Below are 17,692 nucleotides of genomic sequence, written 5' to 3'. Positions count from 1 at the left end.
TTTATATTATTATACAACAAATGATTTTTTAATTTTTATTTTCTCATTATTTATATTTATATTTTTATTAAATATTCTTAGGTTTGATTAAAAAATCCTTTAAATGTTAATTGTAAATCGTAATAAGAAAAAAGGACTAAATATTTTTTAACAAGATGAATAATATTTGTATGAAGCATAGAACAGCGCTAATATAATGTGTTTATTTCTTTTTTATCTGAAATATTTAATTTTATAATTTTGTTCAATACAATATATTTTAACATTGATGCTGCCATTTACATTTATTTTAGTATAACATCTACACCATCTTTTTACGCGTAGAATCAATTAATTTGCTCTATGAAAAAATACATTCATTTGTTATGTTAATTATAAAAAATTACTATATTATGTTTGAAAAATATTGTTATTAAAAGACATAAAAAATTATCTGTACTTTTCTCTAAATATGAATCAAATAAACAGAATATGTTGCATGTTTATTTTAGAGGTAATAAGTGATGATTATTTCCTTTTTCAGGAAATTCTGTATATCACAATGTCAAATTTGGTACGTATGGTACCTAATATTTAAAGAATACATTTTGTACAATAAATCTATACATAGCTATCTACTTGTGATAATATGAGAATATCACAGCTTTTATACAAATGTTCTTAGTCATTGAGATCTAACTCTTGGTAAGATTTTTTTAGTAATATCTTTATATATATATAATGCAATATAATTTTGTTAATGATGTATAATAATTACTGTATATGCTTTCTAATAATATGAAAAACAGTTTTTACAAATATTCATTTGCAGAAATATAACATTCAATACCGTTTTTAATGTAATATTTTCTCCAAGTGTATATATAGAAGTAGATTTAAAAATATTCATTTTTTGAAAGCATACGTCAACGAAACAATCTTTACATATTTCTCCTTTTTATCTATCTTTGTTTAATAGAGTTTAATTTTTTGAATTCTATTTTAATTCTTTGCTAATTATGAATTATTTTTAAAGCAAATAGAGTAATTCTAGATATTCTTTTTCTTTCTTTCCTTTCTTTCTATGTACTGTTTTCTTTGTACATCCAAAAATTGAAATACTATAAGTTCAGTTATTAAAATTATTTACTTCATCAAGCTTTAAAAAATCGCACAACTCTAACAACATACTGCTTACATATTGGGCATTCAGACATTCGTTTCCCACAATTAATACAACATGCCATGTGACCACATTCTAGAATTACGCATTCAATCGGTGCATCCCAGCAAATTTTACAAATATCTTCTGTATCTATATTATCCATATCTATGAATATATTTGTATTAATTATTATTCACTTCAATGTTTCTCATTAATATTATTTTCATTGTAAATGTATTTTAAATATTACCTGCTCTAGCTTGATTATGTTCTTCCCATAATCTAGATGCTCTGTCCAATAATTCACACCTTTCAACACAACCTTTAAAGTCAACACGATTTGTTATTAAAAGAGTTTTTAATTGTTTCACACTTAAGTGTTCCAATTGTGATAATTCATTTATATCTGATAGCTTGACAAGACCAGACCACTGTTTCAACAAAATGGTTTTTAGTCTTAATATTAGATATAAATAAAAAAGATATGTGATATATATGTATACATATATATTTCTAAAAATTAATAAAACATACCACAGGAATCTCTGTTAACATACTCGATTGTTTTATATCTAATGTTTCTGAATCTTCATCTTGTTCAGTAATTAAAGGCTCTGGTCCACTATCTGGACTACAATCACTTGCTGATACTTCTTCTATTTCTATGTTATTAACTGTTACACATTCCGATTGCAATTCTATGCGTTCTGTATTTATTTCCTCACTTATTACATTTGTATGATTTTCTAATTGTATTGGTGTATCAGGTAACGTAATATCTGCAGTACTTGTTTGACTATCAATAATAAATAAATAATTAATAATACGTAGAATAAAATTTATTGTCAAATGAATCTTTTCGCTTTAAAATTGTGTTTTAAATATATGGATACATACGGTAATTCTTCTGTAACAGTACTCTGTGTTATCGTAGAATTTCTTTCTTCTTCTAAATTATCCGCTGAACCATTTGCATATATCAATAGTAAGTTTACCAAGTCTTCTTTTTCTATGATGATGATGATGATGATAATGATGATTATAATATTATTAATACATTTCAATATATACATATAATATACATAAAGATTAATATTTCAATATTTATTACATACATATATAATTGTTATTTATTACATACCTACGCATCCTTTAATAGATACTTTTTTTGCTAAAAGATATTGGCGTAAATCCCTGGGACGCATTCGCATAATTTGACTGCGAATAAGAGGTCTTTGCGATAGCATACCACAATTCTCACAATTAAATGTTTTGTCAATGCGTTTTATGAGACATTCTGAACAAAAATATCGTAGGCAGCCTGTACACTGTTTCTAAAATGGAAAAGTTGTAACAATTTGAGGTTTGGTATTACATATTCTGATAAGAAATGAATACTTTGAAAAAAAAAAGAAAATATATCAAGTAAAAACATTGTTAGTGTTTAGAAAAATTATATAATAACAAAACTATTAATTGTATCTTAATTAACGTCAATATTTATATATTACATTGTTTGTATTTTTTGGTAATAAATAATACTTACTCTACGTTTAAATAAATTAAATTTAGTTTTGCAAGCTTCGCAAGCCATCTTTATATGATCTAATTGTCTAAAGTTTACGTTTTTCGAAAATTGTCGGTTATGATATGAGCAAGGTTGCTGTGTTGGCAAACGTATCACTAAATCTAGTGATTTCGATGCTATCTGGATTTGCTGAAATTATTGACGATTGTAAAAATCGAACAATTATCTTGTTAATTAATCATCGAATAGACTGGCGTTGATTTCTTTTTTGTTAGAAAATTATTCCATTCGAACGAAGAGTTCTACTGATGTTTCCTATACTATTACTAATAATAATATCGCACCTAGCGATATCTATCTCTCCTCTTCATATCTTTCTTCTTAAACGAGCATGACAACGATAAGGCAATGCGTCACATTGGTAATAAATCGTTAACATTCTTCAATAGACATTTATAATGAATATCTCGTTCTAATTTTAATATATTATTTACACGATCAAGTATCAATTGGACGAAATGAGCGTATTTTTTTGACTCCATGTTCACCCACTAAAACGTACATTTTGACACTGAGTGAGCCACTTCTTGTTCTTCCTGTTTCATCTACCCTACTACCACACTTTGACGTCATATTATGATTTTTATTACCTATTTTTTATTATATTTAATGTTCATTAGTGTTCTGATCATACATTGTTAACAATTAAATTACCTGTGTCGGTCGTTGTAAACGTATTATTATTTAAAACAAAAAAATTAATTAGTATTTACGCTTGAGATATTTAAAATATCGATTTTTTACATCGATATTAAGTATCGATCTTTTTAATTTATTCTATATATATATACATATATATTCTATTTATTATATATTTATTTCTAATTTATTTTACTTTACGTCGGTAATACTTTATATTAAGGTTACCGACGGTCAATTTTAAACAAATAGAACCCTACTATTACCGACGACCGATGTTTGTCGTTACCGACAGTCGATGTTTGTCGTTACCGACGGTAGATGTTTTTTGTTACCGACGGTAGATGTTTGTTGTTACCGACGGTGGATATTTGTCATTACCGACGGTGGATAAGATAAAGGTAGAGCACTACTATTACCGATATCGCCTTAGCAATGTTACTAGAATTTCAATAAATTTTAAACTTGCTTAATTTCTAGTAACTTTTTTAAATTATTAATAACTAACTAATTTCTGTGCTTATTGACGTAAATTATGATTCAATCATTATAATATATATACATAGAAAATCTATTTAAATATATATCTATAATTAATAATGTGATATAAAATATATTTCAATATATTTTAAATAGTATATAACGTAAAATATATTATATAATACAGTTTTGATTTTAAAAGAGTGAATGAATAATTGTTGCGCTTACATATATATATATATTTATACGTATTATAGATGTAACTATAAATATTATTTCTCTAATAAACGTTTATTAATTATTATATTCGCTTTCGTCGAATGTTACGTACAAACATTCGTTATTTGGCAATTATTGAATAGCAATATATATTGTAATAATGGAATAAAAATTAAATAAATTATCGAACTTGAATTGACTATTCTTGGACACGTAAAAATGCATATTATACCTACTATAAACATTTACATGGATAACAAATATTATCACGATCTATGTATAAATTAATTATCGATACAATATATATCGTATTCTATTATATTATCTATCTTATATTGTAAAATTATTATTACATAGATGGATGCATCGTATGTTTCGGATTTTGTTTTGGTATCCTTTCGACTACATCTTCCTCGACATCTCTCGAAATTTGATTCCATTTATCATCATTTTCTGTATCGTCGTTATCATGGACGGAATTTCTCCTATAACATGTAACAAAATATATAAATTTTTGCAATAATAGAAGACAAAATCGATCATGCAGTATCAAAAAATAAAATTTCAACAACATAATAAACGTACGAATTTTAGTTTGATTTTTATAATATAAACGAATTATAGAAAATAAATATAATTTAGTAATGAAATTGATAGGAGATCGTTAACTAACATGTATTTATTAATAGAGGGAAGGAACAAAGATTTGGGACAGTCTTTGAAATACGGCCAACACTCTCCGTGTAATTTCCCTCTATTTTCGGCTTCGACGTATTCGTTGAGAATATTAGCGAATGGCGATTTGCTGGCCCTAATAAATAATCGAATAATAATTTCGTTAAAATAGATGAACAATAGTATATACATATACGCATATATATTTCAAACGAACCGATAAATAAAAAAGAAAAATTCATTTTATTGATCATACGTGAGAAGTAATTTTAACATTTCCCCAATGAGCCCAAAATTGTTGAGTGGATGACCGTGAACTTCGCAAATGGCTCTTAAAAGGCAAGCTTTTCCATCTAAGCCCAAAGTGCTCAACATATCCTCGGCTGTCCCATAAAGTAAAGCTCTTTCTCCACCGTGGAAAGCATCTTTTGGAATTTCTATGGTATCCCTTTTGTGAAGTCTTCGTTTTATAAATGCAGCTATGAAATCTGCCATAATCATGCCAGCTTTTCTACCGCGTGCACTTCTGTCGAAGGCTGGTGGCAACGCACCATAAGGATTTTCATTGTCCGTTAGTCCTAATTTATCGAAGTCGACTGTAAGTAAAATGATAATATAATGATATTGGCATATATACGTATACATAGTAGTTCATTTGCCAACGTGATTGCTTCCACTTATTTCAAAAAGAAAAAGAACAAGAAAAAATAGGGAAAATTTAGTCAATTTCTATAGATTATATATAATAATATAAATAATAATAAATAATAAACACACACATATATATATTGTAAAGATATAATTACATTCTACGTTACGTATAATTAAATAATAAATTATATTATTAAATAATTATATATAAAAATTGTGTGTTATTACTTTACGTGATGTTCAAAGTTATTATCAAATTATTTGAAATATCAAGAAATATCGTAAAATTTTTCAAAGTGTATTCTAATCGATTTAAATTTATAATCATTCAATGTATCGATAGTTCAAACAAATTTCAACTTACTAGTAAAGGGTAGACTAATAGTCATGTTACTTAAAAATCCGTAAGGTGGATATCTGACAAAAGGTAATGCCAACGTAGGTGTTATAGTCATTACTGTGCCAGGTGGTAAAGCTATTCGACCATCGTTCGTTATCCAAAGTACTCTTTTTTGTCGATGATGATTACCATCACCGTATTCGTTTCCAGAACTCGAATAGGATCGTTTTAAAACGAGAAGAACGAACAATAATACCAGTGTCTTCCTCCTCATATTGAAACTTTGCTAAATTCTGCAACACAGAAATAATCCAATCGAATAATTCGAGCATTGGAAAAATAATTTGATTTCGAAAAAAGAAATCAACTTGAATTCGCAATTAATTTCATTACTTTTAAAGTATAGCAAAAGAAACAAAACTGCATAATCACGTTGTACGTTTAAAATGATTGTCACGATTTATAGCACACATTTAACGAATTCGATTGGTTTCGATTTGAAATAAACATTCATTGTTTTCGTTTAAAAAAAAAACAAATCGATTGTTTCAACAATGTTGACGTGACTGGAAATAATTATCGTTAGAATACATTCGAACCATCTTTCTTTCTTTCTTTCTTTCGTCCCACTTAATAAAATGTAATATAAAATAAATTAAATCTTTAATTATCCCAATTAAAAATAATCTTTACGATATGTTTATCGATGATATATGTTTGTCAAATCAATTAGTATAAAATGATTATAATATTCGATTACACGTTAGGAGGAATTAATGTTAGAATTGATTGAACGTGTCAATAAAAGTGTTTAGTTTCAACACTCGTCAATACTATAAATTTATATTACGAATAGTTGTTATATACGATAGTAGTAGAACGAATGACCAGTTTGCAAACGTTGGTTCGATGTAACAGTATGTAATAGCCTGCGAAATCATCGTCGAGAGTGACCAAGCCAGTGAGAGATTCGCTCTAGAAAGAAGTCAAGGTGTACTTTACGTCCGGAAGGATTTCTTTATGGTGCAAAAGCCTAACGTGATATGCCAACAACACCTTAACGTATCTCGATTAACAGTTTGATCCTTCTAAGAGTAGTTGGTTACCGGTTATCGCTAGTATCACCTACAGTAACTTACATTTTATTTATTTACTTACTTTCACAAAATGAGAGAGAGGGAATCAATTATTATTTTAATATTGAAAATTTTCTCGGATTTTTTTCTCTGACAAGGATGAACCAACAAAGTTGATGCATTTTTTAAATTAATATTTTACTTGCATATATAATATAAAGTAATTTTGATTGACTTCAAGAAAAATTGTATGCACCATTCGAAACAATAAAAGCACGAACTTTTGATTCATTTTTTAATAGAATAGGCTAAGTATTATATAGAAATATTATTATATCTTTATGTTATAATAGTAGACTTATTATTATTAATGAAATTTTCAAAATTAAGTTTATATATTTTTTAGCATGAAAAAAACGTACGTGTGAATAGATAAAACAGATACATTACACGTTATAAATATTCCACGATACTATAAATACAATTGAATTCATTTTGTTTAAATGTAATAAAATATAAATGACGCGAGAGAGAAAATATGTAACAAAATAAATACTCGAGAGTGAACGTTATTATGATTTTTATGAGGAAAAAGAAAATAAAATTTGGTCTGTTGTGATTTGATGTCAACCCATGGGAAACCTATGGGGGGAAGGGAGAGGGGGCAGGGGGGTTTACACGTGGAAAGACAACGTGACCGTCGATATAACGGCTATCACCGAACTCGGTTAAGAAGACTGCGAGGAAAAAGGTAAGGAGATGGATAAAAGGGGGGAAAAGAGTGGGGAAGAAGGTTGGAAAGAGTTGAACGAGCACCGCAAGAATACAAATTCCAACGACCTGAATATTTCGACGTACCACCTTGAATTGGACCGGTAGTAAACGAATCAAACGACTTTGCAATTTGGTATTCGTGGATCGATACCTGTTTTTGACTATAAACCGTTAAACTCGTCTTGTTTTTTCAATTCTAAAATTGGGATTTTTCATCTTCCTCTTCTTCTTCTAACGTTGTCCTAAATACTAATTTCTTGACTTTATTTTTGGTCAATTTTATACGCTCACAATATATTTTCTCTTCTTTTCTAATTATTTTATATTCAATTTATTTTTTTATTAAATACACTCATTGTTATTTAAGTAATATGAAATACAATGTATTGTAATGCATGTGAAATTTATTAATAATAATAATAATAAGACGATCTAATATATATTATTCTATTTTTTTTACTCACTTTTAACTACGAATTTATTCAATGATTTTTTTGTTTAAATCTGATTATATATGTTTCATTGTCATTTAAGTAATATGAAATACAATGTATTGTAATGCACGTAAAATTTATTAATAATAATAATAAGACGATCTAATATATATTATTCTATTTTTCTTTACTCACTTTTAACTACGAATTTATTTAATGATTTGTTTTATTTAAATTTGATTATATATGTTTCATTGTCATTTAAGTAATATGAAATACAATGTATTGTAATGCACGTAAAATTTATTAATATAATAATAATAAGACGATCTAATATATATTATTCTATTTTTCTTTACTCACTTTTAACTACGAATTTATTTAATGATTTTGTTTTATTTAAATTTGATTATATATGTTTCATTGTCATTAAGTAATATGAAATACAATGTATTGTAATGCACGTAAAATTTATTAATAATAATAATAAGACGATCTAATATATTCTATTTTCTTTACTCACTTTTAATTACGAATTTATTCAATTTATTTTTTTATTAAATACACTCATTGTTATTTAAGTAATATGAAATACAATGTATTGTAATGCACGTGAAATTTATTAATAATAATAATAATAATAAGACAATCTAATATATATTATTCTATTTTTCTTTACTCACTTTTTTAACTACGAATTTATTCAATGATTTTGTTTTATTTAAATTTGATTACATATGTTTCTTTCAATTAATCAATTATTCGATCAATTATTTTTCTAAATTTGATTACAGAGAGTTTTCGTGTATAAATCGAGTTAATTTCCTTAAAAGGGTAATCTATGTTTCCAATTTAACGCTGATATTCCGTAATAGCGCACATGAATAACATTACCTACCCGGTATAATGATATATAATTATGGTTGCGATGGTATATGATTCGAATCACGTGTTAAATATATCTACCAGTATACGAATTCTAAACCAAGCTAATAGATTTCAAAAAAAAGACTGTCTTATAGAGAGAAAATAATCAAAAAAAGGAAGATAAGAAAAAAAAAATATAAGGATAGAATATTTATAAATAAATATTGAAATAAATCAATCACTAATAATCATGGTGTATCTCTCAAACAACTAGACGAAATATTATTTTTTTAAATAAAGCTATGATAAACTAATTAATATAATAAATAAATTATATACAACAATTTTCAACGAAACGTGAATATATTTTTACTATATTTATTTATGAATATATTTTTGAATATATTTTTACTATATTTATTTATGAATATATTTTTGAATATATTTTTACTATATTTATTTATGAATATATTTTTGAATATATTTTTACTATATTTATTTATGAATATATTTTGAATATATTTTTACTATATTTATTTATGAATATATTTTGAATATATTTTTACTATATTATAATATTTTATAAACTTTTTCTTATTCCTTGTTTTTTTTATTCTTTTGTTACGATCAATAACGGTATTTGTTGCGAGTCATACTCGAATGTTGGGTATCCGATCCAAATATCGCGAAGTTTTACGAGCAAAGGTGAAAAAAAGGTGAAAAAAAAAGAAACGAACGTAGCTCTTAAAAGAAACGTCGAAAAATGTAATTTTTTCTCTCTTTCTCTCTCTCGCGGAGTATAAAAAAAAAAAGGAAAAAAAAGGAATATTTATATATAAAAGTTTATTACGCAAACGAGCATTATTATTACGTCCTGTTGAAAGTTATAAGCGTGGATGAATATACGCAACATACATATGTATATTATGGAAGGCTAACGAACTGGTTAGCTAACTCGCTAAATTAAATATGGAAATTTTATTCATTTTATTTGCATAATTTCTGGATAATATATATATATATATTTTTTTATATCTATCGAGTATTGATTTAACCATACGATATGTGTCTAATTTATTTATTTTCTTATAGAAATTCACTAAATTCCTGACCCAGTGTCTCCCTTACATTCGGTTAACGGTTAGTCAATTGTGTTACACATGTAACTTTAGTTTTATCAAAATTCTATATAAATTATCAATAATTGTAATATAAATTCTATATAAAATGAATAATTGTAATATAAATTCTATATAAAATAATTAATTGTAATATAAATTCTATATAAAATAAACCTTTTCTTTTTTAATTTAATTTATTAATTTATCTATCGATTTTTAATTTATTCTATCGATTGTTTATACACTTTGGGTGGATTGAAAAATTTTCAAAGTAAAGTAAAAGATTGTTTTTTACTATTTTTCTTTAAAAACAAAATACAAATATCTTGTTTGTTTTTTTTTTTAATTATAGATCAGATATTTAATATATAATTGATTGACATAAATCAATCGTGAAAGTTATTCGAAATTGAGTTGTTTTTTTTTTATATAGGACGAAATAGTTTTCATTACTTGTGTTAAAAATACGTGATACGAATTTGTAATTTTGTCATACGTGATAAGCATCATCACGCGTTTGTAATTCGTTTCTTTTTTTTTTGCATGGGCACGTGACGAGATTATATTATAATATTTGAAAAAGATTTTGCGGAATAATGTATTAGATCTCTCCGAATCGTAGTATTATAATAAAATTCGTTTTCTTTTCTTAATGTTAAACGAAACATTTCAATTTATTAATTTATAGAAAGTATTTTTGTTTTTTATTATAATTTTATGAAATTGTATTCATCATTTCATCAGCTTTACGTTCGAGTTATTAACTCGTATAATTTGATAATATATATAACGTAATGAATGTGTTAAAAAAAAATAAAAATCATTAAAAAATATATATATATATATATACTATCGTATATTTTTCATGTATTTCATACACGAAATGTGATGCGAGATATAAATCGCGGCCTTCATATTTTATACTTTAATGATGCGATCGTGCAACATTTGAATTTCACGCGTTGCTAGACATACATTTTTTTTTTTTCTTTTTTTTTCTTTTTTTTACTGTTTATGGTTAGACATAATAACGATATAGTTATTTTTTTTTATTACCGAATAAGGATAATCTAATTAATCGAAAAAACAAAATTACATTTACTATTCATTTCTAATTTTCCCTTTCGATAGATATACTCGTTCTTCAAAACGTTGAATTTTATTTTTAATAAATGTTAATTTTGGTAATATTTATAAAATGATAAAAAACTAGTCAAAATAAAATGGCAAATGATTTACAAATGATTTATAAGTTCCCCTCCCCCTCTCCACCTATTTCTTTAATTACGTTCTAAATTAATTGTTATTTGAATTTGATAAAATCAGAGATGAAAAATGAATAACAAAAATGTATTCCCATATAATTATCTTTCGTGTTTGAAAAAAAAAAATCTACGTTGATTGATTAAATAAGTTATTGTAATATCGAGAAATAAACGTGTGTCGAAAGATTGACCGATTTATTACATGTTTCTTATTTTACGACAATTTAATTTAACAAGAAGCAGGCCATATACAAAAAAGAAAAAAACAAAACAAGAAAAAATAATAAAAAATTATTACGCGACGAGAGAACGTGATTACTATTTCTTGAATATTTACAATGACACTGATGTTTGCATTGAACTATTTTGGACGTTTCAATGAACGCACGATACGTACGGTAATAATTTAAACAAAAAAAAAAAAAACAAAAATTACAAATTTATATATAATATTTATTCGAGATAATGTTTAATGGTTATTTCATTTTTTCCTTTCCTCCCCCCCCTCCCCCTTTTCTTACAGACTCTTGGGCTACTTTAAAACGTGCTTATGTAGTAGTAAATATTATCCACGTGGTATCTGCTTAATTTTGATATGCATATATATATATATATATATATATATTTTTATAAATATTTTATAAAAAACAATTCATTATGCAATTTTCAAAGTAAAAGTTTCAACGAACTTTTCTTATATTCTAATAAAATAATTGACAATCAATTATTGATAAAAATCAAATTATTATAATCAATATAAAATGATATCTCATTTGAGTATAAAATTTTGAAATATCGAATACCAACGTGTATATTAAATTGTATATTAATGCAAATAATTATTTATTTGTTTTCATAAAAATTCGGTTTGTTTTTTTTTTTGAAAAAAACGATAACGAAAACAATTTGTCTACCATAATAAGGATAATTTCATCCTTACGTCATTTTATATACACGCGATACAAGTGATGATGATGATAATAATAATAATAATAATATAGAAGATCTTCTTCCGCCAGGAGTGATGACCGCAACAAGCTAACAATTAGGATTCTTAACCGCTATAAAAGAGAAAAGAACACTGACAAATTGTAAGTACGTACCTTTAGCATGAAGTAATATTGAAATTTTGATCGGCTAAATGTTCGTCGAATAAAGTTGAATCCCCCTGTATTTTTTGTTCTTCTTGTAATTTTTGTCTTTTTTTTTTCTTTTTTTATTATTTTATTATTCCCAATATTATTTGGGTTAATTTTGTATTCACACCGATTATTAACAGGGGGCTGTTATGGCATAATTTTTGGCACGCGGCTGCTTTTTAAAGCAGACCGCTATTAATATTATTTAGAATTTTGTATTGTTGTTGTTGTTGTTGTTAATTTATCACACACTATTATGAATAACGTAATAATATCGTTAAATTTCTCCTCGTACGAATATCGTTGAAATGTTTGAACATTTGCACGAACGTTTATCAATTGACAACAATTCGACTGTACGTGTGTGTGAGAGAGAAAGATATTAAAACACGACGAAATAAAATCAATCGAAAATTATATATCAATAAAAAATAAAGTAGATATTATTAGAAGAAATATCACCGATGGAAATACTAATCTCGATTATTACGAATCGCGAACGGAAAGATGATACAACGGCACTCTCTTGGAATATGTTACAACATTTCTATCACACACAAAGTGTATGGTTTTTTTTTTCTTAGATAGATGATAGATTTAAATCAGAATACGTTCTGAAATGATCTCGGATTTCTATGATATTATTTTTTAATTATATCTGCCTCTCTCTGTTGCAAATTGTTTATTACAAAAATATAATATAAAAAAGAGAAAGAAAAAGTAGAGAATTTGTTATTCGCGAATAACTATGACGACGAATGATGACGAATGATGATGATGATGATGATGATGAAGAAGGAAACGTAGTTACACGAATAACGTCGATTTTTAGACTGACCGCGCTTTATTCGAACACTTCGAAGTCCTTCCGCGTTCTATCTACGAGTTTGTAGAATAGTGTGTACCGATCCGCATCACGAATGTATCCCCACTATATCTGTTTCTTTTTTTCCTTCTTTTTACCCCTACCATAACATCCTTTCGAGATGGTGGTCACGCACTCGCACCTTCGACGCATTCGAATAAACTTTTCCCTTCTCTTTTCGTTCCTTCCTCGAATTTATTTTTGACATTATTTTCTATTAAATAAAAAACAAAACAAAATAAAAATAAACAACCGTTAAACGTTAGCCCTTTTTAAGTACAATTTATATAATGAAGTAATTATTTTTTTCTATATGGAATATATTATAATGTTTGTTTTTTTTTTCTTACAGTTATATTTTATGAACTTTTATTAAACATTGTATTATTCCTATGTGTTTAGAATACGTCGAGCATCTAAATGTTTATACTTTGTTCCTATAAATTAATAAAAAAAAAAGAATTATTTTTGTGATCGGTGACCTATATAGGCTAAGACACGCGCCATTGCAATTATTTATAGAATTTTGTTTTGAAGCATATTTTATGAACTTTTATGATACATTGTATTATTCCTATGTGTTTAGAATACGTCGAGCATCTAAATGTTTATACTTTGTTCCTATAAATTCATAAAAAATAGAATTATTTTTGATCACTGACCTATATAGGTTAGGACGCCATTACAACTGTATTTTCTGAAGCACATTTTATGATTTTTACGATTTTCATTTAATTATTTCGCGTTTCATTTTGCCAACAAAATTTGCGTCGAACTTAAAGGGAAAAAAAGGATAAAAAAAAAAAAACAATTCTTGCTTTATTTTATATTTTATCGATAAAAAGAGAAAATCAATTTGACCATCCACGTGGTGTACGAAACCTGGTTTCGTTTGCTTCTTTTCTTTTCTCATTTTCATCTTATTCACTTCTTTTAATTCTATTTTTTATATAAACCCCTTAACGAAATAATAATAATAATAATAACAAAGAGAATGATCTGCTTAAGATTAATCGGAAATATTATTATTTTTTTTCTATGGCACATGTACATAATGATAATTATTATACGCTAAATATTAACTTGAAAAATATCGTTATTCGATCGTTTCTTTTTTTTTTCTATTTTATTTCTTTTAAATTAATCCTCCGTCGTCAATGGGTGGCGGGGGGAGGGGTGGGTTCGATTATTTCGATGTTATCGTTATTTAAAAGAACAAAATTTAGAAATAATTTATTACTCTCGGGATGGGGGGAGGAGGGTTTGCTAGAATATTATCTAATATAATAATTGTTGTTACTTATATAATTAAAATTGAAATATAAAAATAATTATTCAAGCATGTGGCTGGCTGGGTTCCACGTTTTTCCGACGAAGGGTTAATTTTTGTATTTTTCTTCTTCATTCATTAGAATTTTTTTCGTAAGAATTAAAGGAAGATGTAAAGAGAATCAAAGATAGTATTAATTATTCTGTATTATCTCTTTCTTTCTCTCGTATCATCGTTTCTTCCTTTCTTTTTATTTTCTTTTAATTTCATTTTCTTAACGAGTAACATGAAACAACGCTGTAACAATTTTTCGCTACGTTGTTAAATGTTTCAAATTTTACTAAAACGCAATGAAAAAAAAAAAAAAAGAAAGAAAAAGAAAAAGGACAAACAATAATCAAAAATGCTTCTTTTACAAAAAAAGTTCTGAGATAATAATTATAATGTAATAATAATCTTAACATATATATATATATGATGATAGACAATAATAATAATAATAATAACAATGCTAAAATAATATTTAATAAAAGGATAAGAATAATATATATAATTGTAATAATAATAATAATACAATTAGTTCATTAGGTTCAAAAGTAATAATAATAATGATATTAGCATCGGTTATAATGCAAAAAAAAAAAGAAAAAAGAGAAGAAAAACATAAAACCTATTGTATATTTATCGTTTGAAAATATCAGACAGTTATAGGAGATTAATAATAGTCATCGTCGGTTGTGTTTAAGTAGTAAGTACAGTTTAAATGCGCAATTGGGCCTTAAGTCTGAAAAAGTCAATTAAAATATATATATAAATATATATTTAATAAATTTATTAAATTTTTTTAAATTTATTATAAATTTATATAAATATATATATTTATAAGGGAGGAAAGAAACAACAATTATATTTATATTCAAACAAACTTAAGTAGAAACGCAATATCTTTCCTTTTTTCTTTTCTTTCTTTTTTTTTCTTATCCTTTTTGGAAATTGTAATAAATTCCAAAATTACATACAGTATTTCAACATTTTATATTTTCTTTTTTTTTTTATTGATATATTTGTTCCAACGTTGATCATCATAAGATAAAATTAAGGAAGAATTTTAAATATCGTTGGAACGTTAACAAACGGTACTCGCAGTTATTCAAAGAAGAACCACCGGCGACTCGTTTTCAAGGTAAATTATTTCTTTTTTCTTGTTTTTTTTCTTTCTTTTTCTCGTTTTCGTTTGATTCGTTATCATTTTTAGTGACCACACATCGTCGTCAGTCGTTTTAGAAACAGAGATCTTTGATAAATTATCTTAACTCTATTTTATTAATATTTCTTGTTCTTCTCTTTTATTTTTTTTTCTTTCCTTTTTATATTTAAAAGGCCCCCGCGCGCCATTGTAATTTTGTACTTTTTACAAAAAACGCATTACATATTTTGTGTGATAATATACAAATGAAATCGACCTTTTTTACTCTATTTAACTTGTTGGGAAAGTATAGGAGAAAGTGATTCCTAAAATCCCATATTAAAAGATAGAGTAAAAAAGAAACGCACTCGTACAAACACACACACACACACACACACATATATATATTATTTACACGCAAACATTCCTCTTAATTCTAATAATTACAAATGACGTGTGACCGTGTGATTTAACGATTATTCGGCAAATTCTTTTTTCTTTTTTTCTCCAAAATCATTTTTTTTTTTATTTATAAGCCCGTTTTGTACACGACGACGAGGAGGAAACAAAAAATTGACGAATAAATATATGCGTTGTATAGGCTCTTTTCTTCGCTAAAAAAAGAAAAAAAAAACACATATAAGTTTCTCACGTTGAAAAAAAGACGGTCAAATTTCGCTTGTCTCTTAAATCTCACGGAGGAAGAAGAGAAGTTCTCTCTCTTTCTTTTTTTTTCTTTTTTTATTTCGATTCGAAAAAACTCGACTAGCATACGAAATAATCTTTTTTTTTTATTACGATTTCGGTCGCGAACTGGAACTCGAAAAGAAAGAGGGAATAATAATAATACATTGAATTTAACATTTCGTCGTATCATTCTTAAAATTATTTTCTATTATTCCTAATATTATTATTATTATATATTATATTATCATTTATCGTTTATGGCAGTGAGTGATTAATTTGAAATAATAACAGAAAATAGGATATAATCAATAAAATCCCTTTTTTCTTTTCCAACTTCTTTTTACTCATTACATAAATCAATAAAAATTAAATTTAAAAGTGAAACAGAAAAAAAACCCTTTTCTTTCTCGTTCCATATCGCGCGCATTGGAATTGAAAGATGTGATCATCTCTTATCGAGTCTCCTTCACAGATTTCATTAATGTCTATTTATCATTCTCTACTATTTTTTCTATTTTTTTAAATTATTTACTAAACGTTCGTTATCAGTAGTCAACGAGTTTTATTTCAATTTTCTTAAAATTAGATTTGTTTTTATTTCTTTTCGTTAACAATCAATAGTTTCATGTACCTACTATAAATCAATTCATTTTCTTTTTTTTTTTTCTTTTTTCCCCTTTATCCAGACATTTCTTTTTCTTTTCTTTCTTAGATTTAATATTTCAATCGAATGACAATTTTATAAATTACTCTACAAAGAAATATATACAATATCATGAAATTTTTCTTGCAAGATATCAAAACTTGAAACTCATTTTACTTGGATTCTAAAGTACTGTGTAAAATATTCTTTAATAATTAGTCAAATAAACGAAACAAGAAATAATCTGAGAGAGAAAGAGAGAGAGAGAGAGAGGAGAGAGGGAGAGTACGAATGACAAGTTTTTTTTAAACAAATATCACTTGATAATTTAGTTATATTATCTTGCTATTCGATAATAACGTAAAAATATTTTGATTAAGTACTTAAAGTATTACAATTCCTTAAATCTTCTAACGAAATCTATTTTCATTTTTTAGAATAGTGCTTCTTTATCAAAAATCTAATAAGTTTTTCTCTTACCCTAATGCATAAATATTCGCATTCTAATAATAATAGTAATTATAAAAATTAATCAAAGATTATAAAAAGTTACCAATAATGATGAGATATTTGTTTAGATATTTGCATTATCATTTTGGTAATTGTTAAAGCAAGTAGGAAGAGAAAAA

At 25.8% G+C, this 17,692-nt stretch overlaps 2 protein-coding genes across 3 annotated transcripts; both read right to left on the bottom strand.

The window, feature by feature from the left end:
• Positions 1 to 165: 165 nt before the first annotated feature.
• LOC122517704 (E3 ubiquitin-protein ligase RNF34) lies at positions 166 to 3,309 on the bottom strand. Its single transcript, XM_043636225.1, has 7 exons — positions 3,017 to 3,309; positions 2,691 to 2,861; positions 2,286 to 2,478; positions 2,042 to 2,153; positions 1,679 to 1,940; positions 1,395 to 1,575; positions 166 to 1,309 (listed from the first exon to the last, which is right to left on the bottom strand). The coding sequence occupies exons 2-7, from the start codon at positions 2,736 to 2,738 to the stop codon at positions 1,134 to 1,136; spliced, it is 972 nt and encodes a 323-aa protein (XP_043492160.1). The 5' UTR covers positions 2,739 to 2,861; positions 3,017 to 3,309; the 3' UTR covers positions 166 to 1,133.
• Positions 3,310 to 4,163: 854 nt separating this feature from the next.
• On the bottom strand, positions 4,164 to 12,765 carry LOC122517629. 2 transcript variants are annotated; one of them, XM_043636141.1, is made up of 5 exons: positions 12,377 to 12,765; positions 5,761 to 6,029; positions 5,002 to 5,341; positions 4,744 to 4,881; positions 4,164 to 4,555 (listed from the first exon to the last, which is right to left on the bottom strand). In XM_043636141.1, exons 2-5 carry the CDS (start codon positions 6,008 to 6,010, stop codon positions 4,420 to 4,422), a joined length of 864 nt encoding a protein of 287 aa, XP_043492076.1. In that variant the 5' UTR covers positions 6,011 to 6,029; positions 12,377 to 12,765; the 3' UTR covers positions 4,164 to 4,419. The 2 variants fall into 2 exon arrangements, with proteins under 2 accessions (XP_043492076.1, XP_043492077.1); XM_043636142.1 differs by having other exon boundaries at positions 5,002 to 5,323.
• Between the last annotated feature and the right edge of the window lie 4,927 nt (positions 12,766 to 17,692).

Source organism: Polistes fuscatus, unplaced genomic scaffold (assembly GCF_010416935.1).
Source record: "Polistes fuscatus isolate 324 unplaced genomic scaffold, CU_Pfus_HIC Scaffold21, whole genome shotgun sequence".
NCBI classification, from domain to species: Eukaryota; Metazoa; Arthropoda; class Insecta; order Hymenoptera; family Vespidae; genus Polistes; species Polistes fuscatus.
Note: the sequence above shows the minus strand (reverse complement) of the source record. Positions and strands in the feature narration are given on the sequence as shown.

Excerpts from the sequence above, each read along its gene's own strand:
- LOC122517704 (XM_043636225.1), bottom strand. The coding sequence starts at position 2,738 with ATGGCTTGCGAAGCTTGCAAAACTAAATTTAATTTATTTAAACGTAGA. Across the intron at positions 1,576-1,678 it reads TGTTAACAGAGATTCCTGTG|TGGTCTGGTCTTGTCAAGCT; the intron begins GTATGTTTTATT and ends TTGTTGAAACAG. Across the intron at positions 1,310-1,394 it reads ACATAATCAAGCTAGAGCAG|ATATGGATAATATAGATACA; the intron begins GTAATATTTAAA and ends ATATATTCATAG.
- LOC122517629 (XM_043636141.1), bottom strand. The coding sequence starts at position 6,010 with ATGAGGAGGAAGACACTGGTATTATTGTTCGTTCTTCTCGTTTTAAAA. Across the intron at positions 5,342-5,760 it reads TATTAGTCTACCCTTTACTA|TCGACTTCGATAAATTAGGA; the intron begins GTAAGTTGAAAT and ends TTTTACTTACAG. Across the intron at positions 4,882-5,001 it reads ATGTTAAAATTACTTCTCAC|GGCCAGCAAATCGCCATTCG; the intron begins GTATGATCAATA and ends ATTATTTATTAG.